General features: G+C 48.2%; 1 protein-coding gene across 4 annotated transcripts in view; it reads left to right on the top strand.

The window, feature by feature from the left end:
* The window catches only part of CDH23 (cadherin related 23), a 203,146-nt gene that overhangs the window by 97,036 nt on the left and 80,793 nt on the right, over positions 1–25,317 (top strand). For all 4 annotated transcript variants that reach the window (XR_003398737.1, XM_026851852.1, XM_026851851.1 and 1 more), the window contains exons 9-12: positions 11,666–11,778; positions 13,753–13,941; positions 22,548–22,697; positions 23,482–23,640. Coding sequence is in view for 3 of the 4 variants with exons in the window: in XM_026851852.1 (XP_026707653.1) it covers positions 11,666–11,778; positions 13,753–13,941; positions 22,548–22,697; positions 23,482–23,640 (611 nt within the window). In the remaining variant the exon portion in view is untranslated. The remainder of the gene's footprint in view (positions 1–11,665; positions 11,779–13,752; positions 13,942–22,547; positions 22,698–23,481; positions 23,641–25,317) is intronic.

The following is a 25,317-nucleotide window of genomic DNA, read 5'->3' as shown; positions in this document are numbered from 1 at the left end:
CAGGGCAAACGCAACACTGCCATCCCACTGTGCTCCCTCGTTAGATATGCAAACGCCTCTGTTGACATTTCCTTAAGAACAGCTGAGTTGTAAATTTTTTCACACTACATTAATTATGTGCATGTGCGTGTGTTTGTATTCACATGGGCTCACTGCAGTGCGGCGGGGAAAGTACAGCCTATGGAACTGACATAAGCACATGATTTTTTTATTTAAACATCTAAACAAGAATTTTGGGCCGCTTTTCTCCATTGTTTATTGGAAACTCTTGGCCTCGTGGACCTTTCATCTGGGCTATAAGAAACGGGTCTGTCCTGCATTTGATGGAGGATGAGGTGGATGAGGTGGCAGCTGCAGAAGCTCCTGCCTGTGGGCAATTCCCTGTTCTCAGCATCTGTCCAACCCTTCTCCTCCTTCAAGGTTTCAATTAAAATCTCTTCAGCTCACTTAGTTACGTAGCTGGATGCCAATGGCCATCACAAGCATTGTTGCATGGGGGGCCTCATTTGAAGAATATAGGGGGAGAAAAGGACTGGGAAGCCAGTGGTAGATAGAACCGGTGTAGTGACCAGTGCTGAAGGTCATGGTGAGAGGGAATTGTTGCCTTTGATTCTTGAGGGACTGCAGAGTGAAAGTCTCTGTGGCAGAGGAGTGTGTGCTTTTGCCTGCCAGCCAGAACCTGTGCAGCTGTGATGTTGTGAGAAGGCATGTCCTGGCTTTGCTAGTGCTGCACCTTCAGTTCCTCCTTCCTTTTCTTCCTCAAGCACTGATAGCTGTATTCACCACGCTGACCTTGCTTCAAGTCCTCCTCCTCTGGGCATGGGATGAGCAGCCCAAGGCATGAAGCTGGTGGTGCACTCTCCAGTCCCTAAGGGGGGGGGGGGGATCATCACAGCAAGAAATGTCAGTAGTCCCTCCTCTCCCTGCTGTGCCACATGCTTCGGGTGCTTCCTGGCAGCTCCTTCAAGCTACACGTGCAGAAATAATTTCCCAGTTTCTCTTCCTCAAAGCCCAGCTGTTTCAAATGCTCTTTTAATCAACCTCTAGGGTCAAGGTAATTTCACCCTAACTTTCAAGTCCACTGATCCTGACTGCAAGTATCCAGGTCAGTCTGCCTTTGAAGATGCAAGAATTATTTATTCCTCTAATTCCCTCTGCAATTTATTCTAATGTTCCCAAGGCATGAATTAAATGAGAGATTCCCCCAGATTGCATGTATCAACTGGCCAAAGTGCAGCAGGGACTTTCTTTTGCCTGATATGGGTCCTTTTTCACTGGAGACTGGACTGAAATCTCAAACTAATTTTGTAGAGGATGCTGAACTACCGTGAGGATGGTGAAAGCCTTCAGCTTACAGAAAGATCACTCAGCAAAAAGCCTGAAGATGGTCAGCAACTGGGAAATCACCTTTGTCCTGTTCGTACACCCTCCTTTGGGCAGTTGCTGATGGCCACAAACCCTTTTCCTGACTCAGTATGGTTTATGTTGTAGGTATCTAATTTTCCCCTGTCAACACCAGTGTAATACAAACAGCTCTGGGTTTCCAAGAGCCTTTATTTGATGGCTTAGACCTACAAAAATAACTGTGCAATCTATAGAGGGATAATTTGCTAAATGCACCCATCCGCTCATGGTCATGTCAAGCTTTCTGCTCATCAGATGATACCAGCTACTCTGCGGAATCCAGGAAACAAAACCTTTTACCCTGGATTTTTACCTGGAGTATTCATGCCTGCTCTTCTTTTCATGTCTATCTTTGGTTTTCCTGTGAAATAGCCATGGTGTCCCTTTGCGAGCATCCCCCGCGCAGTGCCAGGGTAGCCATCATCATCCCGACCCTTACAGCTGGGTTGGAAGGGTGGTGGAAGGGAGCCAGGCATGCTCCGAGAGCCCCGTGGCGTCGGGGTGCGGAGTGACAGGCAGGCAGATCAGGGGTGCGGAGTGACAGACAGGCAGATCAGTGCAAACATCCTCGCATCTGCTTGCATATGCCAAGAGCTTAATCCCTGCCCCCGGTTCCGCCTGGTGGGGGGCAGCTCTCCTATCTGAGAATCAGGCAGAACACATCAAAGAGTGATTAAACTGCTTTGCATTTATATTTTTATTTTTCCCAAACATGAGAATCGCCGAGTGTTTTCATAACTGGCCAGGAGATCTTCTCCTGTCAGCACCAGCATCTTGCAGAGCGATGGTGCTGGGAAGGATCAGCCTGTGGATGGACTGAGGGACGAATGCAGACACCCACTATCACCTCCTCCCCAACCTTTGGCTTAAGGCGGAGGTTTCCAAAATCCCTGAAGCCAGACTTCAGGACACTGCTTCCACTTGGAACTGAGTTTGTTGCCAGAGCTTGCCAGCTCCATTCAGCTGCTGGATTGTAGCTGAGGTGCATGACTGAGGGCAAATTTTAAAGAAAACATGGTCATGGGATAAACAAATTTTTTTTTTTCTGAAGTCAGTAAGGGTGTGAATGCCTTCCCCACACTGCTCAAGGCATTCTCTTATACTTTCCATGATTCGCTTCTTGCTTTTGAAAGATGTTACCCTCTGATGTCTGAGAATCCAGATACACGAAACAGCAGCTAGTGTGCCTCCAAAATCCCACTCACCCAAGGCAAGCAATTTTTTTTGGCAGGCAGGTAAAGACTAATTAATTTGTCATTATCCTCAATCATGATGGTAAAGGTCAGTGAGCAGATTTGTGCCTGAGCTGGTAAATTTTTATGGCAATTTTGCAAAAAAACGGTCTAACATATGGGAATAGGGAAGCAAATTAAATTAGAAACCAACCGTAAGCAAAAGTGAAAATGGCTGGTGAAGGTAGTAATTATACCTGGCTCTTCAGCTCACTTGCACAAGGGGAGGTGGTGGTGATGCTGTTCCCATTTCATGGCAGGGATGTATGATGCCTCTCCCTGGCTCTTCCAGGTCTTTGAGCACAGGGATTGCACATGGCTGGTCTGATTTTACTGACTGGGGTTGAATATACAGCAGTGAGAGAGCTGAAAAAGTGACCGAGCCTTTTATCATTCCTTCAGTATTAATATCTAAAGCGTTGGTATGATTTGGAGGCGGGGTATAAAAATTAATTTGGAATTGCCGGTGTCCTATTCAGCTCCATCCCTCGGGCAGCTGTGCCTTGGGATATACTGCAGCAGCTCTTATTTATATGGCTATCTCCAGCGCAAGGTCCTCCTGTGACAGGAAAACAATAAAACTAAAAGATTAACCATAACCACATAAAATAAGACTTAAGATCTAACTTTATGCCGCCAGCTTACAAAGCTGTTAAGCCTGAAATGATGGAGGAGTGCTGATCTAGCTATGTCACGGCTTTGGCTAGCTGTCCTGTCAGGGAAGACGAGCCTGCCTGCCTGCCTGCCTGCACTGGGAATCATTTCCATATCTTATAGGGAAAAGCCATTCAGTTGTTTCTCCCTCTTCCTTCCAATCTCAGTGTTTTAACCCCCTGAAAACATGCACTTTTTTCACCCTGTGCTTCACAAGGAGTGGGATGACTGCCCTGCAAAAGGCCATTTGAAAAAGAAATCCAAATTGAGACTTAGCAATTCAAGCCCCTCGTGCTGACAAGCTCTCCAGAGCTGGGGCTCCTGTCATTCCGACGGGTGTTTCTGCTGCTTTTCCCAGGCGAAAAGGAGGGTGAGGGCAGCCCGTGGCCAGTGCCCCTGCAAAAACCCTCCATCCCTGGTTCCCCGGCTCCTTTGACAGGTTGGAGATGCTCAGTCGCTGAGGTCAGGACTCTGTTTGAAGGACAGATAATTAATCCAGCAAAGTAATCGACAGTTCCTTTTTGGCAGATTTATGGAGATAGCCTCTGTACTGGGGACTCTGCCTCATCATCTTTCATTTCCCAGGCAAAGCGAGTGACTTGTTGTATAACACGACCTGTTCTAGATAAGGCTTTTCATTTAGGGGAACTCTCTGGTCTAACAAAGATTGATTTTCCCAGTGGAAATCGGAGGGCTTCGGCGCTCTCGGCAGGATCAGGCCTGCAGACGGCAGTGTCTTTTCACATTTGCTGCTGCTGCACATCGCCTGGGGTGTGGGAAATCCTTTGGTTCTTTAAGAGAAGGATTTTTATTGTGAATTAAATGGCAATTTAATTAATAGGCAAGAGGGGACTTTGGTCTGCAAGCTCTTGTTAGGAAAACATATTATACAACTGCAGTCTCGCGCTTTGCTAGCTAGCAGTAAACTTTGGGTTTCATTTATTTCCAGGACAGTCAGGAGACTTCGTGTCTCCTGGCATGCAGATGTGAAGATGACCTGTGCTACTTGGGCAGGCATCAAAGAGTTAAACCAGAGAAAGGGCCCTGGGGCCCTGGAAGATGCCCAAATTTCAGTCTCCTCCTGCCTGACACATTTCAGGTGTGGTGATGAATGGGCAAGGGGAGATTGCACAAGGGTAATCATATGTCCTTCCTGGGGCTTGGAAAGTCCTGCAGGAGAGAGGGGAGGGAGCATGGGGCCTTCAGTCTGTGAGGTGGTCCTTAGGGTTCCTGGAAAAGCCTCAGGGCATTCTCCCCCACTCCCCAAGTTGATTCTTTTAGGAGACTGATGCCTTTCTGGCAAAGCGCTCTATCCCTAAAGCTAGTGCATCTCAAGAGAAGCATGGATTAAAAATCATTATCTGCACAATATAATAGAAACGTGAGACAAAAACTCACTTTTGTAAGGCTCTTGCTTACAAAAGCAAGAGGGAAGCGTGTCTGAAAATAATTGTTCTCTGTCTTTCTTCTGGTTTTCCTGCTAAGGTATAAAATATATATATGCAAAAATCAGTGCAGTAGCTCTCAGAACACGTTTCACATAGTCTTAACAGATCTGGAGTCCCCTACTGCCTTACTTTTGACAGTGCAGCACAAAACCTTGAGGTAAAGTGGCCCAAGAGGTCTCCCAGCCCTCAGCTGCTGACACCGCCCTTCGTATTTTGGCTTGATTTAACAAAGAAGGCAAGACAAAGCAAACCACTTCACTGAGTCACTTAAGTCAGACATCAGGGAGGATACTGGAAATAGGATCTGCTAATTTTAATATTCCCGGTGCCATTTGGCCTACATCATGCCAGCTTTTTCCCACATTCGTATTGCTCGGTGAACTACTAGGGTGTTAAAGTCCTCATAAATTACACCTACTGGGAGGGCCTTCCAGCGTGATTTAAAGGCAGTCATCATAGCAGAACATTTCTGTAGGAGGACACGCTGATGGGTGGAAAAGTGCCTCACGCCGAGTTATTCATCAAAGGCTGTTTTTCCACCTTGCCAATGCAAGGGGATGAGACAGCACAAAGAAGAGATGGTGGCTGCGGCCACAGCCCTCTTTTCTTGGCTCAGTTGCTCCCTGTCTTCCTTCTTGCTGCTAATGATGCTTCGTCATCATGTTGGCACCTTGCTTTGGCCCCCTGACAATGCAGAGATCACTAGAAAGAGATACAGTTGGGATAATGGTTTTCATGGCAGGTGGTCCCCCAGCAAATGGCCTTCGGTAATTAAAACTATACATTCCCATTTATGTGTAAATATGAAACAAAGGCATATTTTTTGTTTAATGCCTGAGACTTCCTATTTAACTTGCTGGGATTTAATGTGTATTCAAGATATTGGCAACCACTGGAGAGAGATGAACCTGCACTGTACTTGTTCATGTTGGAGATAGAGAAAACAACCAGTTCTGAGATGGTTTTTAATGGAAGATTTTCTGAAAGGTGTTGAGCCTGGAGATATGGGGCTTGTGTTAAAAGCTGATTCAGACTTGTTACCAGGCATATTACAGTGTACTCCTTTCATGTTCTCCTGATGAGTCTGCCGACTGCTGTGGGACAGGCAGGAGTGGTGATTTGTGGGTGTCTCGATCCAGCCCAGGCACAGTAGCCATTAGGAAAATGCCAGTTTTACGTATACACATCCATCGGCTGCGGGCTGAGAGTGTGAGAGGGTTAAAGTGTTGCATTTAGAGAAATGAGTGAAATAAACATTTACGGTACTTTTCCCTGCGTTGCTCTGCTGTCCTGACTCACGATCCAGCTGTTGGCTGCTCTCCTGTAGCAGGTTTTAGGGTTAGATTCATGAAAGATGAAAGGCTGGGGGGAAAAAAAGACAAGCCAGGCAGTGCTGGTGATTTGCCTTCCCTTTGAGCCACCAAGCACATTTTAGACGATGTGGGGGAATGTGGTGGTTTTGGTCCAAGACTCAACATCCTTTCGTGTGATGAATTACACTCAGAGAAGGAACCTTTAAACTCTGCAGGCTCTGTTCTCCTCTCTGGTACCCAGCTGTGGTTCCCGAGGGCTTCAGGATGGGGATTGCACCTCGGGTGATAAATCTTTCCTTTTATTTTCTTGTACTGTACATTCAGTTCTAAAAAAGGGAGCCGTGCGAGCATTTAATGCGAACTTCTTTTGTGACTCTGCAAGATCAGAAATTCTGCCAGTTGTGCTAGAACGGGCAATTAAATCTTTTGGGGAAGATACTAAAAATGCCTGTTTGCAGAGCAGGCGTGTGTGGAGGAGTGCCGGCACGCAGCTTTGGGCTTAAATCAGTTGTTCCAGAGAGAGCTACATCTTCTGGGAAGAAGAGCAAACCAAAGTCCAGAGCAGGAGAAACAGGCACTGTTTTCTAGAGCATCTTGACTTCACACAGAGGAAAGACGTAAAGCTCAGGTTGTAATAATGCTTTTTCTTTTGGAAATGATTTGTTCCCTTTGAATTTAAGCATGGGTCAAGGTATCTGCCCTCATGTGCTTCCCTGCATATCACACGGGGGCAAAAACTCAAGGTGAAGATCAGCGAGGTGGCCACAGCAGCTGATGGACTATTTATACGATGATAACTGTGTCTGTTGCTGACTCTATGAACCACATCCAACAGCATCTATTTCGGTGCCGAGGAGCCCTGACGGAGCACATTTTGATTAATAAATTATCCGGCTCAAGGTGTGTGATGGGTTCCCCTTTCACATCTCATGAAAGTCATCCGCTCCAAGTTCAGTGGCTCAGCAAGCCCGGTGCCTTTCGAGGATGAGGCTCCCCAATACAAATGGCCCTTCGTGTAGAGGGAGCTGGGAAAATTCTCCTGCACAGGGGAATCGGCTTCTCCTGGCTGACGGGTAGCTCTTCGCTAGAGCTGGGTAATAGCTGCATCTCTCCCTCCAAGGGATCTGAATGACGCTCAAAGGCCAAAGGGGTAGGGCAGAAGGAGACATCAATATCTTTTTTTCTTTTATTTTCTTTTTTTCCCTGGGTTTGAGCCAATATTTTTAATGGCCTTTTTAAAATGTGAGAGTGTTGGCTGAGGGCAATTAAACATTATGGCCCTCATCTATAAAACCCCTCGTTATAGCAGTGTTTCTCCAAAATGATGCCTATGCCACCATCCATTCCTCAATGGGCCTGGAAAAACACTCCGAATGGGCTACTGTGATCCATCCCATTGCTCCCAACCCAGCACTGTGTTGGTCCCTACTTCCCAGTCCCCTGACCAGCCACAGTGGATATAGAAGCTGCTGCTGTCGCTGTACCCACACACTGACAGAAGGTTGGGAATATTTTCCTTCTCCTTTTACCCATGTCACAACAAGAATCTGGGCTTGTATGTCCTGAGCAAGCCTCCTCCTTGCCAGGTGAGACCAGGGAGTCAGCCAGAAATATGCATTCATATTGCTGACCCAACATTAATTTTTGTTTTTCTCACCTTTCCCCTGTCTTTCTGACTATTTAAAAACATTGCTAAGCTTTTCTTCTATCTGCATTCCTTTTTGCTGCTCAGCCTTTCCCTTCCCATCATTTAATTTCTACCCCATCTGATTCCCACCCTGGGTGTCTCTCATGGTCTCTTATGCTGTCCCCCACCTTGTGCTGTGTCCTGATCTGTAGGCTTGCTGTGGTAGCAGAGGTAGAAGTGAAGCCTGCTTTCCCACGGGGTGTCCCTCTCTGGTGGATGTTACCTCCTAGGCAGCCTCATGTTTATTTCTGCTCCTTGCCCTGCCTTTCTTAAGGCCATCTTTGCTTTCCCAGCACCTGAGAGCAGGGCTCCTTCTTTGCTGATGAAAGACACATTTATTCCTTCGCTTTGCCTGCTCTGTGCAATGGGAAAGGAGGTGGAGGACATGTAAGCCTCTGTCTAGCAGAAACAAGACCATGGTCCTGAGCTCCCTTCTCAAGCCAGAGTCCTTGGTCTCCATCTAGAAATGCTTTGATGGTTCAGAGCAGACTCCAGGCTAGGCAGTAGATGGTTCAAGAAGGGACATGACCAGCAGCTGGTAACTCCTGAGTCAATTCAGCTATCGTTTTGTTGCGTGCCTGGTGCAGAGCAGCAGGTTGTGTGTGCCACACCATGAGCACTGCTCGTGAGGAAACGTGAGGGGGACACGGAGGAGGGGATGTGGCACGAATGAAGGTCACTTGGCTTCCTGTCAAGTGTGGCCACAATAGTTCCTGTCTGTGTCATGAAAACAGTTTGCAGAGTGCAAGCTTAAAGGCAGAACATGTGCTGTTCCACATCCTCCGAGAAACAGGATTATCTGGGTATCTTGACTGGGTCTGAAATCCCTGTTCTCCATCACGCCTCTGTGCATTGTATCGCTTCAAAACCAGCAATGATCAAACTGTGGTTTGCTCTGTTGACGTGCCCGACAGGCAGCGCTGGCCACTGGCCACACAAGCCAGAGCGCTGGGGCAGTGTGATGAGGAGCTGGCTCAGCTCATGGCATCCACCTGCCTCTGAGGCCACCGCGGGCACAGGCCTGGCCGGGAGCTTGCGACCAGTGCAACTGGGAGCAGGACAGAGCAAGCACTGGGAGAGTGGAGGAGTAGACAAACAGCTTGAAAACCATTGGCTGGTGTGACTGCACCAGCAGCCACAGACTAAGCTGTGTTTAACCCAGGCTCAGCTTTTTCCTAGGTCAGGGAGATGATGAAGAAGTAATGGGAGAACCTGCCAGGGAGAAGAAATTATACAGAGGTGGGGAGAGTGAGAGGCTGGGGGGAGGGAAAGACAAAATTGGCTATTTTTCCCCCACCTTTTCTTTTTTTTTCCTTGCTCTGAGGAAAGTGAAGACATATGAAGATGATTAGAGAGATTTTTGTAAAGAAAGCGTCTCAGGGGAATGTGCATTGTTCAGCAGTGCGAGTACTTCAGTGGGGATCACTGGTCAGAGTAATAATGAGGCGGTGGTTGGAGGGACATTGTAGAGGAAATTATGAAAGGCCTCTGAGGGACAAGTTTGGAGACACTTCTTTCCTTCTGAGGCTGATTTGTAAAGGCAGCAATTCTCTGCTAGCAGAAAGGCACCCCGGAGGGCATCAGATGCATATCTGCCATCTGAGCGGTGTTGGGGAGGCTGAGCTAGAGAAAAGCCTCTGATGTGCAGCCTGGGAGGGTATTTGGGTCTCTAATTTATTCGTCCACCCTTCAAAAAATGACTGTGCTCAAATATGAAACACATAAACCATTGTTAGGACAGAGAGCTCTGTGCTGTGTTTAGTCCTTTGTGTCAAACTCCTGCCCTATTGACCTATTTCCACTAAAATCCACTTGTGTCCGCATTTACAGATTTGTATTAGCAGAACAGTGTTTTGTGATTAAAAAGGTATTTTATTGTGCTTTATATTAGGGGGAGCGAACCAAGATCGCCCTGATGCATAAACTTTACCATGGCAACATGGCATCCTGGAGCATTTAAATGCCTTGCAGCACAATTCAATACATCTCGTGGAGTGTCCTTCAAAGCTGGTATCAGAAGTCTCCTAAAGAGTCAGCCGTAAATTATAGAGCAAAGGTGGGAAGTCAGGATGAAAAGAGGGGAATCGTCCGAGGGAGGACACTAGAGTATGGCAGCGAAAGTTAGATTTTAAAAAAAGCAAGGCTGCTGCTAATATTTTAAGTAGCCGCGCATCAGTTCATTAAGCTGGCTAGCAGTCAATGGGCCATTTCGGATGGAGAGAAGAGAGGACCAAGGACAGAAATGGGAGGCATTTGGTCCGAGAGGAAGATATAAAGGCTCAGTAATGGGAGAGAAAGGTGTTATAGCACTTAGGGCCCTGGGAAAGAGAGGGAATGCTGGCAGCCAGCAGCTCGTGAAGGCCAGGGTGGCTCCCGGGGCTGGGAGGGAGGGGAGGGCTGGACCTGGAGGCTTTGGCCATGCCACAAAAGGCACATCCGTGGTTCAACGGGGGATTGGAAGGGAGCGAGGTGGATGCTGAGTGATGGGAAACAACCTTTTGCAGCAGCAGATCTGTCTTGCAGCTCCTTTCCAGGAAATGACAAATGTTGTGTGCGTTTCATTCATGCTGAGATATATTGAGAAGACAGTGGGGTTTTTTTATTTTTGGCTGGGATTAATGTAGCGTACTTGCAGGGTTTCCTCACTCCCATTTGAGGCTGGATCAGGGGTTTCTGCATACCGTGAGACAACGAGGGGAAGGGTACGGGTGGCGATATGCCCATCTTTAACCTCCTTGGCCATCACTAATTCAGCAGCCTTCTCTGGTATTGTGTCAGGCTGGTGTCAGGTATCCCAGGCTCCACATACCAACTGTTTTCTTTTGTCTGGCTGACAGAGGGAGCACCTGAGACTGTTGTGAGGGCATTCCCAGTGGTGGACATTTGTCTTTTTAGCATGTGCTGGCTGTGAGACTCAAGTATTGTCTTAGTCCTCTCTGGGTGTCTAATTGCAGAGGAGGAGTCAAGCTGAGGATAGGATGCTTGGTGGAGGCAGCACAGCCCTCCGTGACACCCTGTGTCCTTGGTTGCACATAAGGACTGGCACAAAGGCCAAATTTGGCTCAAGTAGAGGAAAATAAAGGCAGTTGCATGGGGTCAACACATTTGGCAAGGGTATAAAAGCAGGGTAAGTGCCTAAAGTACTTACCCTAATACTCTCCCTGTCTCTAAATACATCCAGCTAAGAAAATTCCTGAGCTGAATGTGACTTCTTGTTATTTGATAGATTATGTTTTTTTCTTTCATTAACCTCTCCAGTCTCTCCTTGAATATATGTGGACTTTTATCATCCTCAGCATCCTCTGGCAAGAGGCCTCACAGTTAAATGGCTGCTTGTTATATGTAGAATTACTTGTGAGCTTGGTCTGTTTGCACCTTCCTCTGATTAACCTGGACTGATGTCCCTTGAACTCTTGTATTGTAAAAGAGAGGCCATGCCCACCCCAGGGACACGGTACCCTGCGAATGATGGTGGTTGTTCAGAGAGGAGCACCTGGATTCGACCCTGGTTTCAGCTGTGCTGTTGTATATTTTAATTACCAAAACCCTTTGAAATTCTTCAGCTGCCTGTAGCATTCTCAACTTTATTGGCTGTTGGAATGAAAGCACTGTTTTGAGCCCTGAACTGGGGCAGGTGAGAGGAGAAGAGGACCATTACAGCCATTACATTTTAAAGCACATTGAAATAATGTGCAGGGTTTGCAGAGCCCACTGCAGACTGTGCCCAGCTTTGAGCGGCGAGTCCTCCTGGCCTGGCAGCGAGTCTGCTCTGTAAAGCCTCTCAAGCACTGGGTCCACTCATGCATGGAGACTGACAGGGGGAAGAGGCTCATGTCCTCTCACTTCCCTCTCTGCATTACCCCCAGCACCATTTGGCATTGGCTGTACCAGCTGCTTGTGCTCACACTGCCTGTTATTTTTCCTCAGGTAACACCAACAGCATCTTTGCACTGGACTACATCAGCGGAGCCTTAACCCTGAATGGGCCACTGGACCGGGAAAACCCCTTCTATAGCGCTGGATTTATCCTCACGGTGAAGGTGAGACCTCCTCCATCCGGGAGGCACACCAGCAGAGTGGGATGGGGAGGGCATCCTCCTCGGGCACAATTCCTTTGAGGTGGAGGTGCAAACCTGGGACATATTGCTCCTGTGGGCATCCAGAGCCACGATGTTTAACACAGCCTCCTTGTACAGTGGCCCAAAATGTTGTTGCCTCTCTGTGGCTGTATAAGGCCATTTTTGGCACCCTGCCTGGTCTCTAACTAGATCTGCCGGCGGTCGTATCTGCTGGCTGCATGCAGATGCTCTGGGTCTGCAAATAGCACAAGACACCTACATTCAGGCACATGAATTGTGTCTACTTTTGTCTATTTCCCACCTTTCCTCCCCAAAAAACCCTGGAATAACAGGAACATTTTGTCATGTCAGCGGACAGTGGTGTAACTGAGCATTGTCTGCATCTGCCCGGCGCAGGCACGGGGAGGGAGTGACGCTGAAAGTTGCCTCGTCAAGAAAATGCACTGGAGCGTGGTTTTCCAACCCCAGCAGCCCCACCTGAGAGTGGCTCCCCGGCTCTGCTCGCAGCCTGTAATTAAAATCAATACCAAGCTGGGCAGCTGGTTGGAAACACATTTAGAAGTATAGATTCTACTGGGACAGAGTGGGGAAAAATCAGCATTGTAGGAAGGGTCATTGATTGGGAGGGCAGCAGCCAGCACATCGCCTTCTCATTTTGGCAAGTGTAATGGTTTGTCGGGGGGAAAAGGGGACAAGAAATTACCCCTCTTGGTCCCAGGCACAGGTCCTACTGCGGGTCTTTATGCATGGGGACGAGATCTGCATCTATCCCTAGTATCTCTTGGTTTGGGCTTTTATAGTTTAAATTCAGTAGAAATCAACAGAGGGAGGATTGTCTGGTTTTAATAGGGACAAAAATATCTGTTTAATCTTGGAAAGGTTTGTGAACCTGAAAACTTGCCCGTTTTCCTGCCTGCATGATAATGGAGTTCCAACTATATTCTGTTGATCCGATAGATTTTTATTTCCTCTCTCCACAAACTTTCCATCCTCCCGCAAATGCCAACTCTCTGCGTCCCGCATCCCCTCTTCTGCTCTCGTCCTGGAGCACACAGTGAAAATACAGCTGGATTGCTCCTTGTTCGGATCAGCCTGTTCTGCTGTTGTGTGCAGAAGTGGTGAATAGCAATGAGCCGTGTGGGTCGTGTTAGCGTTGCTTTTCTGTGCCCACAGCAAAGTAAGATTTCCAAAGGACAAGAGGAGGGACTCTGCTTGAAAAGGCAGTTTCACAAGTCCTGCTTCTTTGGCAATAAAATCTGCACTCTTTCCTTTGGGGAAAGCAAAATTAAAGTCCTCCTTGAGACAGAGGTGCGATATGGAGTCATGACTCAGCTCTGTCTTTAGACACATGTTGCCAAACCTATTTTAAGGTTTAAATCTTGTTTTCCTCTGTTGCCATAGTTTTCTGTCCTTTCAGTAGTACTATGATGGTTAGCTCCCTGCTCCTGGTTCCACTTCAGAAGATGGCAGAAGAGAAAATAGGAGTGCTTTTTGCTCCATTGTGGCTTTCCTTATCTTGAGGACTGCCCCCCACATCTTGCAAGGCAACTTTTTGGTTTAAATGCTCGTGGCAAAAAAATTGCCTACGCATTCCCTAGCATGACTCCAAGTCCTGACAACCTGTTGCATGATAGGAGCAAGTGAAAACTTGGCCACAGGCATCCCAAGGGAAATGAAAAACCCCTGAGAAGGTCTGCATTGCAAGAGTGCTATGGGTCTGAGGCATGGGTGATGGAAGAGCTGAGCTTGATGTTGTGTCAGCAGTGCAGAAAGGTGCTCAAGGTTAAGGGGCAATGGCAGAACCAACTAGGCATCCTTCACTGGCAAAGTGAAGGAAGCAAAACCTGCAAGAGTCTCTAATCGTGTCGTGCGCACCTTCTTTTACATTTATTGTTTGAAAAATAAAGACTGCCCAGTTGTTTTCTCTCCTTGCAGGGGACAGAGCTGAACGATGACCGCACACCCTCCAATGCCACCGTCACCACCACCTTCAACATCCTAGTCATAGACATTAATGACAACGCTCCCGAGTTCAACAGCTCAGAGTACAGTGTGGCCATCACAGAGCTGGCCCAGGTGGGCTTCGCCCTTCCCCTCTTCATCCAGGTGCAGGACAAAGATGAGGTGAGATATCCCCTGCCACGGGCGCTTCTGTCTATCCTTTGTAAGGTAGCACTAGTGTGGTTTTGGGGGTGCAGGGAAGGACGGATCACTGCTGAACATGATGATGGGAATGGTTATGTCCTGACCACTTTTCCGCTCTCCCTGATGCTGTTGCTCTACTGTTGCTCTGCTTGCTCAGTACGCTGAATGCAGATGCCTTCCCCAGAGCGCAGGCACGACATGTGGCATTAAGCAGTCAGGATTGCACGGCCACTGAGAGCCAGAAAATAGGATTGTGTGAGATACTGATTCTTGCACGCTTCCAAGGGCTCTTGTTGGGCAGTCCTCTGCCAGTCTGCTTTAGAAAGGGAGGAGGTTTTCTGCTGGGCTCCCAGGGGACCTGCCAGGGAGGGGAAAGAAAGGACCTCTGGGCTCTCTGCCCCAGTGGGGATGGGTAGTGCCACTGTCAGGGTGGAGGTAAGAGATACCTGCCAGCATGGTGCTGAAGGAAGCATGGGGGGGACTGGGATACCAGTTCATCACAGCAAACAAGCTGGGCGCGTTGGAGGCTTGTTCCTCCCTCGTGTTAATGGAACGCCTATTTGTTACGCACCGATCCATGCCACGTAGGGATTGCAGCATGTTTTCCAGCCTCAGGCTTGCAGCCTTCAATTACTCTGATTATTTGACTTGTGCAGTTCACGTCTGGCTGCTTCTGTGTGCCGGTACCCCCAACCCCACACGCTGCATGGTGTCTGCTTCAAACAAGTGCTGACACCTCATGGTGAACTTTCTGAAATCCTTCAGAAAGGCTCTGGCTGCAGGGTTCTGCCATCCCTATTCCTCTTCAGGCTGAGCAAGAGATGAGGGGAGAGGATTTGTCAGAATTAATGGCATTGTCAGGATGTTTTCCTGATGCTTCAGGTAAATGATGTGATAGCACTGAGGAGTACGGAACAGAACATCTCCCCATGCCCCCCAAAATCCCAGTGGATCAATTAAAACGTGCATTTTCTAAGATGCTTTTGCTGGCTGAAATGATGAATTTGATTTTCTCCAGCCCTGGGTGGAGTTCACCACGTCTCGTAAAGCCACCCAGAAATCCTTTTTTTTTTTTCATGTGAAGTGATTATGACACAGAACTAACAATCTCCTTGTGACATGATGTCACCATCCAAGAGTTATGAGTTCAGCCTGAAGAGGTGCAGATGAGCTATTAAGCAGATAAAGAGACTGTTTTTTCTTGAAAATGTCAATTGCCAATAAAGAAGATATGGGTATGACAGATGCTTAGGATAGTTTCTGAATAGACTCACTGTCGTGCTTTCTGAGAGATGTCAGCAGATCCATTCTTGAAGGGCATTGTAACACTTCTGTTTGTGCCAGAAGGATGAAGGATCTGTCATTATTTCTGGTTAAAAGCTCATTTTACTGGAGTGACTCCCATTCAAGAATTCACTTTTCAGCCTTGCTAATTTTAAAATGGGAGAATAAAAAATAGCCTTGCCTTCCCGATCACACCAGCAAAAAATAGACTCATTCTATTGATGTATTTTTTTAACTTCCTGAGATTTCCCCAAAAGAATTGGCTGAGATTTTTAAAACTGCTGAGAGAGGACCTCTTGCGCTAAGGGAGTCTGAAGGAGTTTTACTGTACATGTCTTTGGAGACCGTCATATTAGCACGGATTGCTTTGACTGTAGCATTATTTTCACTGATAAGAAGCACGGGAGAACTGATGTCTTGGTATATCTGGAGGGAGGAAAGTTATAAGCACTTGAGGGGTTTTTTTCCTGCCTTATCTTGCAGTGGATCTTTCTTATTTCCTTTCATGGGTGCTTGCAACTGGATTAACCATCAAGGTAGCACTTTGGGGGAAAAAAATAGGGCTACTGAGGTCATGAAAAAGATGTCTATGAGATAGAAGTGGAACTGCATCTGCAGCCAGGCTTGTTCTAGCACTGCTTCCCAAGCAGTGTATTTATAGAAGTCCCAAGACCCCCAAACTTTTAGCAAAAAACTTACAGAAAGGGAAGACAGTTGCCTGGCAGGGATATTTTGGATGCTCAAGTACCTCATGAGAGTTGCAAGGCTCTTACAGACCACCTGGATTTGAGGTAGCTGAGATGGTGCCAGGCTCTCTTGGCTCTCTGTGGGTGCAGGGGTGGAGGATGGGACAGCTAGGATCGAGGTCTTCAGACAGGGATGTGACTGAAGACGTGGCTGACAAGCTATTTTGGCAACACGGCCTTCATGCTGGACACAACACGATTCACTTATGTAAGGGGCAAAGAAAAACAAAAAGAGAATTATACACGTCTCTGGGGAAAGCAGATAAATAAATAAATGAGAGTGGATGGATAGAGACACATAAAATAAAAGGTAGCCTCTTTGGGAAGATCATTTTGCTCAAGTTTTGTCTCTTGTCTCCCAGCCTATGTTGTTACATCCTGGGAGAGCCCCTTGGTAGGTTGGTTCCTTTCTTAGGCCAAGCCCTCCAGCCTTGTTCTGGCCCCTCCAGCCAGTTTTGATGCTGTTCCTTCAGCCTTCACACTTGTTGAGATCCTACTTGGATGGAACAGCTCACGCCTGAACCTCGCCCCCAGCAGGGATTGGGTGGCTTTGTGGAACCTGCCTGCTGTCGCACCCCAGTTGTGTCTTTGTAGAGCTGGGGAAAGGGGTGTTGCATGGGTCTGGCCCTTAAAACACACTGCGTGGGCTGCCACGGCTGTTAAACAAGAAGGTGTTTTGTAACCAGGCCCACGTGGCCTTTTTAAATGGTGGGGGTTTTGGTCTTTCTTCTGGTGTGTTTTGCACAAACTTAAATGATTGCTTTTTGAAGGAGTTAGATTAAACGATTCAGCAAAGCACTTAAAACTGTATTTACGTTGCACACAAGACTGCGCCTGAAAGCATGTGCTTGAATTTACCACTGTGTTTAAGTGCCTTTCTGGAGCTGGTCTGGCATTAATATCTCAGACAAGGTACCTAAGCAGGGTGCCTCCAAGGAGAAACCTGTTTCTCTGAGTCCATCCCTTGCAAACTCCCAGCAGCCGTCCCTCAAACATGGTCTTGCTCCAAAAGGAGCTGGCTTGGGTGTGAGGTGGGACAAGGAGCATCTCAAGAAGATGCACCTGCGTTGAGCTGCGATGACCCCAGATGTGTATTCAGGGTGCAGCCAAGAGGTGTTCAACTGAGTGTGCTGGTTTTTCTGTTTGCAGTCTCTGCGGCTTATCAAAAACACTTGAACACGGGAGAAATCAGTGCACAGAGTTTGGGACCAGGCTTTCTATGAACCAAGAAAAAATGTATAACCTCTGTGCAGCTGAGTTTCTCTCTCTGCTAGGTAGACAGCAAACCATTTGAATACCTTTCCAAAGCCGTTTGAGAACTGTTTATGAAATTCTGTGAAGGTTTCCCAGTATTTAGACTGATCTTATACTCAACTGGACACCGTGGCATGCTGGTGTGCATATACACTCCCAGGCTAGTGTTAGATTCTCCTCTCATTCATGTTGCAATAGATCAGCAGGGACGAATAAATCCTGTGTTTGAGACAGAATATTAAAGCCTTGAATTATCTACTTTTGTAGCAAGGTTTGTTTCCAGGTTGAGAGCAAGATCCCCCAGTTGTGGAATAAGTTTGCTTTAATTCAGGGTCCCGGTGAGCTCAGGGTCATCTGATCCAAGGCTGGCTGACGGGGAGGACATGGATATCCTTTCTGGATATGCTGGCATTTTACAGCCTGGTGGCTTGATGTGGTATTTTAGGGAGAAGGCAAGGGTTTGGCCATGCAGGAAAAAGAGCGGGACATCCTTCAGGGCAGCCCCCATTTGAGCTTTCCTATTGCTGCAAGATCCACAGAGGTATCCACAGAGAAACGCCAGTGTATTTTCCCAGGGCACACCAGAGAAACCAGCTCTTCTACCGTGGTTCTCACTTGATTTTCCTTGATGCGGTTGACTGAAGAGGAAGAAAAAGGCAGAGGCTGTATAAAGCACAAGTATGATGGTCTGACATTTTAAAATAATTTCAAAACAATTCTCCCAAATAAGCATATTGAGGAAGATAAATGGGGAATTTAAAAAAAGAAAATCTAGGCCATGGGAATACACAGTATTTGTTGCATAAAGCTACATTAGAGACTCGCATAGGGATATCGTATGTGCCCATGCGTGTGCAGGTGCAATATATGAATCATCCATAGCATATATATGCATATGACAGACACGCACACTATAAATATGATCTACACGGCAAGGAACTGTGAGGGGAATTGACGGCGCTCGAGTATTCTCTCCCAAAAGTGCCAGCTGCCAGTCGGGCTGAATTAGATTTCACAGGGGTTTTTGCAATACATGGAATTCACCAGCAAATTACCCTTAAAGAGGGAAAATCAATCATTTGGAGCAGAGATAAGCTGAAGGCAAGGCAGCCTCGGATTGATCCCGTCTGTGCAGGCGTGTGTGGAATTCAGCAGATAACCTGGGGAGAGCAGGGAAGGAGAAAACTCCTTTAGGAAAGGGGATGTGGGCAAGGACTGACACCTAGGACGGACGGAAAGATGGGAGAAAAGGGCTGCCAGCGGTGGGGGAGGATCAGAAAGGCTGGGGAGCATTTTTCTCCAGGTCTCCTGCATCACCCATGACTCCAGTGAGGTCCTTAGGGAAGCAGGGACAAAGCACCCGTGTCCAGTGAGCCCTCAGAAGGGTTATTGATGCTCAGGTGCAGGGTGGACAGTGGGTGCCAGGTGAGCAATGGGTGCTGGGAGCCTGAGCTGGCTGGCTGGGCAGTGGGAGAGAGGCAGGCAACTCCTGAGAGGCTATTCAGAACACTTGAGCTAAATGCCTTGAAGTAGGTGGAGACAATAACCCTCTTTATACCTTGTATTTTCAAAGGAAGGATTACGCATTATTTGTCTCTGGCTAGCTAGAACCAGGCATAAGGTATCCAAGCCGTACAAAGAGGCACTAATTGCTTTTTTTTTTTAAAAAAAACCCAACAACTCTTTTTTTTTTTTTCCTCTTCCTTCTCCACCACTCCCAAACTCTTAGCACTTTCCTTTCTTTGCAAACTTGCCAGAATGTGGAATATTAAAGACACCTCAGCTTTTTGTAGATAATAGCCTGTGCCTAGAAAGGGGCTGGGAGGAAAGCTGGAGTTACGCTGGATTTTGTGCTTCAGAAAGGTAGGGCTCTCCATTTTGTAAAAACAAGCTGCAGCTGAGCTAGGGTAGAGGGAAGCGAAGGCAGTCCTGTACCTGGTCAGCATGAAGAGAAGAAAACTGAGGATCCCAGGCTGCTTTTCCAAAATCTAGCTCACTTTCTGTTGAAAACAATGGTAGACCACCAACCTACCTGTGCACCTCAGTGTTTTCAGGGCGTGATGTGGTTGAGGAAGGGTTGTTTGCTTGTCTAGGGGTTTGGGTTTTGGTTTGGTGTTTTTTTTTCCTTTGAGTTTTTCTGTAGCCATTGGTAAGTGATGCTTAATACTTGTTTAGACTGGTGGAAGGTTGAATAATTTCTGGAGCATTTCCATGTGCACTCCCATGAGGAAGGGGCTGGGTGGGAGCAGGAGTGATGGATGAAGCCAGTGGGAGATGTTGGGTGAAAAAAGAGGGATAAAGCTTATGATCCATCCTCAATCAAAGCTGGAACAGCTGATGTGGCTGCTCCTGTCCTCCTGATGCGAGAAGGTGTTCCCTGATCTGTGCTGAACCATGCCCCGTGAGCACGTCTTGTGGGTTGGGAGAGCAAACTTTTGGCTGCGATTCATAGCAGGTGCATAAGCAGGTCCCACGTGGTGCTTGGGACCTCTGGAGGGGACACACATACCCACCTCCTGGCATCTCACAGCCTCACGCCTGAGCTTCTGCCCTTGCCTGCAGGTCCGTGCTGTGCTATCTGTGCCCAGGGACAGTTTCCCCACTGCTCCAGCCCCCTGGAATTTAAGAAGGGTATTGGGCATGTGGGGCTGGCAAACAGGTCCATCACAAATTGTTCAAATATGAAGCATTTGGGGTAGACCAGTCAGACGTCGCTTTTTTGGAAGTCAGGTATCGGCACGAGGTTGATGCTGCACTTTTACACGCTCTGAGTAATACACATGCAAAGAACAAAGTAATAATTATGCCCAACTGCAGCTACGATCATCTTTTAGCTGAACTGACATGAAATTTCCATCAGTTGCGGCGCCGGCTACGGCTGGGAGGAGTTTTGATTGCCGGGAAGGAGGCAGCGGGCAGCAGCCTCGAGCCACAGCGAGCGCTGGCCCCACGCACTGGCACAGGATGAGATGAGCTGGGAAACATGCAGCCGTGTCCCGGCTTTGTGCAGTAGTGAACGTCCCTCCGAAGCCTGTTTATGGCTCAATTTGTTTTGGATGGAGGGTGCATGCAGACGGGTTTATTATTGTAGGGTTGCTAAGCTTTGGCAGGCTGCTCATTAATTTATGCCTCTAAAGGAAGGCAAAGGAGCCAATTCGTTTTCAGTGAAGGGGAAAAAAAACTCGAGCAGTACAGGAGCTAGTGGGTAAGAGGTTGAAGGGGGGAAAGGAGGAGGTAAAGCAGGTCATGCACTGATCACACAGCTGTGCATCCCATGCTCGTCCCCGGCACTGCAAAGAGATGATGCTTGGCCATGGGCCCACCACTGCACACCAGGACCTTTGAGAGCCCGGGAAGACAGTGCTTGTTTTTCTTCTTCGTGAACACGTTTCAGAGCTGTTGTTTGCTCTGGGTGGCAGGAGCAGGTAGGGAAGGGGTGAGGAAAAATGTAAGCAGCTTCCCGTGGCTTCCGAGCGGGGGTACTAGCTGTGAGCGGGGCTGAGCCAGCCCCTTCTGCTGGGCAGCTGATAACAATTTGAATATTCAGATTTGCTTTCAGCCATCCACAGGGGGCTCGCAGGCTCCGGGAACTAGGAGCAAGGAAAGCAGCATGGGGGCAGAAACAAAAAAATAAATAGCTGAATAAATATATAAATGGCAACTCACAGCAGCCCTCCCGAGAGGCAGATGTATTCCCCTTCTCCAGACCTCAAATGGGGAGACTAAGGCACTCGAGGGGCTGCTAATTAGGGATGGTGGGTATCTGGAGGCTGATCTCCTTCCCCAGCTGGAGGGGAATTAATCCACCCGGCTCTCTTCTGACAAATACTTGGGTTTCTTTTGATGTTTCAACTTTTATCTCATGCCTTCAACAAACTCACTCCTCTCCGGTTTCCAAGAAAATCCCTCGCATCTTGCCACCACGAAAGGTGCTTTCGTGTACTGCAGGGAGGGCACCGGGCCCTGGGAGAGACACCAAGGGCTCAGCAGCATAGCTGAGCAGAAATTCCTCAATGAAATGGCTTTTTGGTGCTGGTGGAAAATGGTTGTTTGTTATAAATTGGCATCTTAAGTACAGGGTACAAAATAACAGCTTAGGGAGCAATGCTTCCTCCTGTCGTTCTCTGTATCCTCTGCTCCCTCCCTCCTAGGCTCTGTACCAGCATCAGAGAACATCCCTCACTCGTGCTGGCATTGGCACGTCCCAGTTTGCCAGCAAAACGGCTTTTGGAAGGAGCTACATCTGCCCCGAGATGGGTCCCTTTTGTTCCCTCTGTCCACTCTCCACCAACTGAGCACTGCTGGGCTCCTGAGGTGGTGGGTGCCCTCAGGGCTTGCTCATGTGGCTCCTGAGGTGCCCTCTGGGCTTGCTTCTGCTGCGTGACTCCGCTGGAGATCACGGGCTGCTGGGGGGTGCGAGGAGAAGGGCAAGCAGAGATTCTGCTCGTGTCGCCAGCTCCCTGCGGTCACGCTTAGCCAGCTTTTGCTATTAGTGTCCCTTCGTGCATTTAATTGGTCCCTTTTTCTGATAGGAGGGAGGTCATTCGGGGAAAATTGGAAATTCGGCTTTGGCAGCATCTGAACTTGATTTTCACGTGCTCTGCTGAGCCATGCTTTGGGAAAGGGTGCTGTGCCTGGATCAAGGGTCCTATAGGGTTGCCGCTGGTATGTCAGTGGTCCTGCTGCTTTGCTAGCTAGGTCTTGGGAAAGGAGGAGTTTTCCCCCTTCCCAGTTTGAGCTGTCTTACTGGAAAGAGCCCTCTGCATGGGATAGGCACCCATGCTGTGCCCCACAGCACAAGGCAATGAAATCCCAGTGTGTGATAGCCTGCGCAGTGAGTGGATCTTGAAACAGTAAAAGGGATTTTCCCTCCAGCTGTGTGCTGTGCAGGTTCATCCCAGGGATGCATTCCTTTCATATGCACGTGGATTTTGTATAAAATGGGTGCACATGAAAAGAAGATTTACAGAAACCACATTGTACACCCAGTAAGTATAATAAAATGCGACAAAGGATGCTTATAATCGGTGCCAAACCCTATGATTCAGTTAACCAAACCCAAGCAGAGAAACACTCCCCTGTGTCTCCAGTAATTGCATTTTTACATGTCTGAAGGCAAAGTGCTGTGCCCAAGATGCTGGCGCTGGCACGTTTGCACCCAATGCGCAGGCTTTGCAGTCGGTTGGTGCTTTTGTCCCGCGTTCCCGGCCAGGCTGGCCCCGGGTGCCCACAGCCTTACACAGTGGCTGTGCTGGGTCCTTCCTCCTTTGTCACTGTCAACCTTCCTTTCTTCCCTCCCAGGGACCCAACAGCGTTTTTGAGGTTTACCTGGTGGGCAACAACTCCAACCACTTCATCATCTCGCCGACCTCCATCCAGGGGAAGGCGGACATCCGTGTCCGTGTGGCAGTGCCGCTGGACTTTGAGACCATTCCTCGCTACGAATTTTCGGTAAGGCTGCACTCCTGTGCTCTATGGGACATCCATATTTTTAAGAGTGACCTAAGAGTGACCTTTAACCAGATTTCTCTCTTCCTTTCTCTCATCCATACTCCACAGCATTACAAAATGGACAAAAAATTGAAATAATAATACAGGAAAAGGAAGAAGTGGGGAAGAGATTTGCTCTGCGCCTTCTCTCTCTTTCCAACATCCAAAGGCTCAGCTGCAAAAGCTTAAGCAGAACATGTTCCCCCTTGCTCTGTCACAGGGCTGTAAAAGCTTTATAGAGCATAAAACTTTGTTTTAAGTGCACCTATCAGGCACCAAAGCTCTCCCCAGCCTTCTGCTCCAGCTTTGTCCCACTCTCTGCCTGAGCTGTAAAACCTCAAGGGAGGCAAAGCAGGTTCAGACCACGCTAGCGGTGTTAGTCCTGGCAGAGGTGCTTTCGTGCATGGTGGAGAATGATGAACAAAAGCCTTCCTACTCTTGCTCCAAGCTGCAGTGGGATGGCAGGTCCTGGTTCCCCAGTTTGCCAGAGACTGGGGCTGTTCGGGGCAGGTGGCAGGGTATTTGGCTTGCTCAGGGGCTCAGGTCACCCAGAGCTGAGCAGGGTGAGAGTTTTTTTTTTTTTTTTTTTTTTTTGACCATCTGTGCTTTGGTGATTAGCACTGAGCTGCCTCATCTGTTGAGGGAGCTCTCAGGAGAACACTGTTTTCTCCATTAAAGAAGAATAGATAACTCCCAAGCTTTACAGTGTCTCCAACCCTCCCCTTCATTTCCCGTCTCTGCCCAGCTCTTTGCAAACGAGAGCATCCCGGACCACGTTGGCTTCGCGCGCGTGAAGATTAACCTCATCAACGAGAACGACAACCGCCCCATTTTCAGCAAGGCCCTGTACAACGTCAGCCTCTTTGAGAACACCACCGTGGGCACCACTGTCCTCCAGGTCCATGTGAGTAGGAGCACCCTGGCTCTCTTTGCCAAGTCCTTGGCACGCATGTGGTTCTGCGGTGCCCGTCACCAAGGGATGGGCTGGGGCACCTGGGAATGGAGCAGTGGGACATGCTGGCGGTGGAGTGGGGTGTAGCCCTCCCATGGGCTTTTGGTGTAGATGTCTTGACCTCTTCTGGTCTTTAGGAGATGTGTGTGTGGTTCCCACCACAGCAAGAACTCAAGGAGGGTCCTGCACTGAAAGGTCTCGCCTGCAGACAGCAGCTTCTCCTGCAGAGATGCAGTGGTCATGACCTTGCTTCTCCTTCCTCCTTACTGCATGGGGTACACTATTTCAGTTGTGTATATGGCTTGCGTCCCATCGCATATTCACTGCCTCTCTCTTGCCTTACTTCTTGTGGGAAAAGATGCTCTGGTACCTACTGAACCTGGTCACTTCATCAGTGAGAGTAAGCACCTGACATTTATCTTTCAGTGCGGGTTTTCTCACTGCCCTATTTGGAAGCATCATCTTCCTCAACCAAACTGAGGTCAGCTGAGCCGATAAAAGGGTGAAGGATGGAAAAAGAGGGGAATGACTGTGTTTAGCAGAGTGTGGTATAAACGGCTGGCAGCAGAACTGTGGTGCAGCAGAAGCGGTGATGATAGTGGGGCATTTCCGCAGGGCTCATCCCTCCCACCTGGTTTGGTGGGAGCACCCAAAATCCCTGGTGAGAAGATATGTTTCCCAGAGCACGAGAGCAATATCAGTCAATGTCAGTGGCAGTGTGGGGCACAGCAAGAACAAAACCTTGAGTTGAAAAATGATCAAAATAGGAAGCAAAACTCCTCTGGGATGGGAAATGTTGAAGGGGAAAGCATCAAAACCCATGCTAGGCTTTGGGTGTGTTGCTATAGTTAGTTGTAGATGAATTTGCTGTCCTCCCGGCCCCCATCTTGCCTCCACTTTCCCGGGACACAGCACAGGCACGATGATCCAGAGAATAAAATCCCTGACAAAAGGCTTGGGTGTATGGCCTGTGCGTAAGTGTGTTTACTCTACAAACAGATGGTGTGAAACTGTATAGAGCCCCTGAGCTGTTCCCATCTGACAGTTATTAATATTTCAAGCAGATGTTTAGCTAGTCAGGCCGTCAGACACTAAACAATGAGATTGTTACTGCGTCTCCTCTTTCCCCAACTTCCAGCTATGCCAGCATTTCATAGGGAACGCAAAATGCCAGGAGTTGAATCTTCTATGATAAATCAGAATGGATGTAATTAGCGCTGAAATCCAGATTGCCCTCCCAGCTGATCCCAAACTTTTAACAACACTCATAAAGTACCACCTCCTCCTGCTGTTGCCTCTCGCCTTTGAGATGCTGCCCTCTGCTCGCTTCCACAGCACTGCCTGTCTGCACTGTGCCTCTCCAGCCATCCCATGTGCCACAGACAAAAGTCTGCTTTCCTTGCTAATAAATTCCTCCTTTTCTTTTTTTCCTTCTTCTTCACTAGCCTGGGAGCTCTTTATGGGTATTACCCCACAGGGATTAGGAGCTGATTTTTAAAGAGAATCTGGCCAGATACGTGGAGTGCCCACATCTTTGGTGGCCGTTGAATGATGTCCTCATGAACGGAGACTTTTGTTGGCTCCCTCCTTGCTCAGTGTTGCAAAATGCCCCTTTGTGCAAATAAGTGC

The sequence above is a fragment of the Athene cunicularia genome (genome assembly GCF_003259725.1).
Source record: "Athene cunicularia isolate RWA chromosome 6 unlocalized genomic scaffold, athCun1 chr6_part2, whole genome shotgun sequence".
NCBI classification, from domain to species: domain Eukaryota; kingdom Metazoa; phylum Chordata; class Aves; order Strigiformes; family Strigidae; genus Athene; species Athene cunicularia.
The sequence above is the reverse complement of the archived record's forward strand: the minus strand, read 5'-3'. Positions and strand labels throughout refer to the sequence as shown.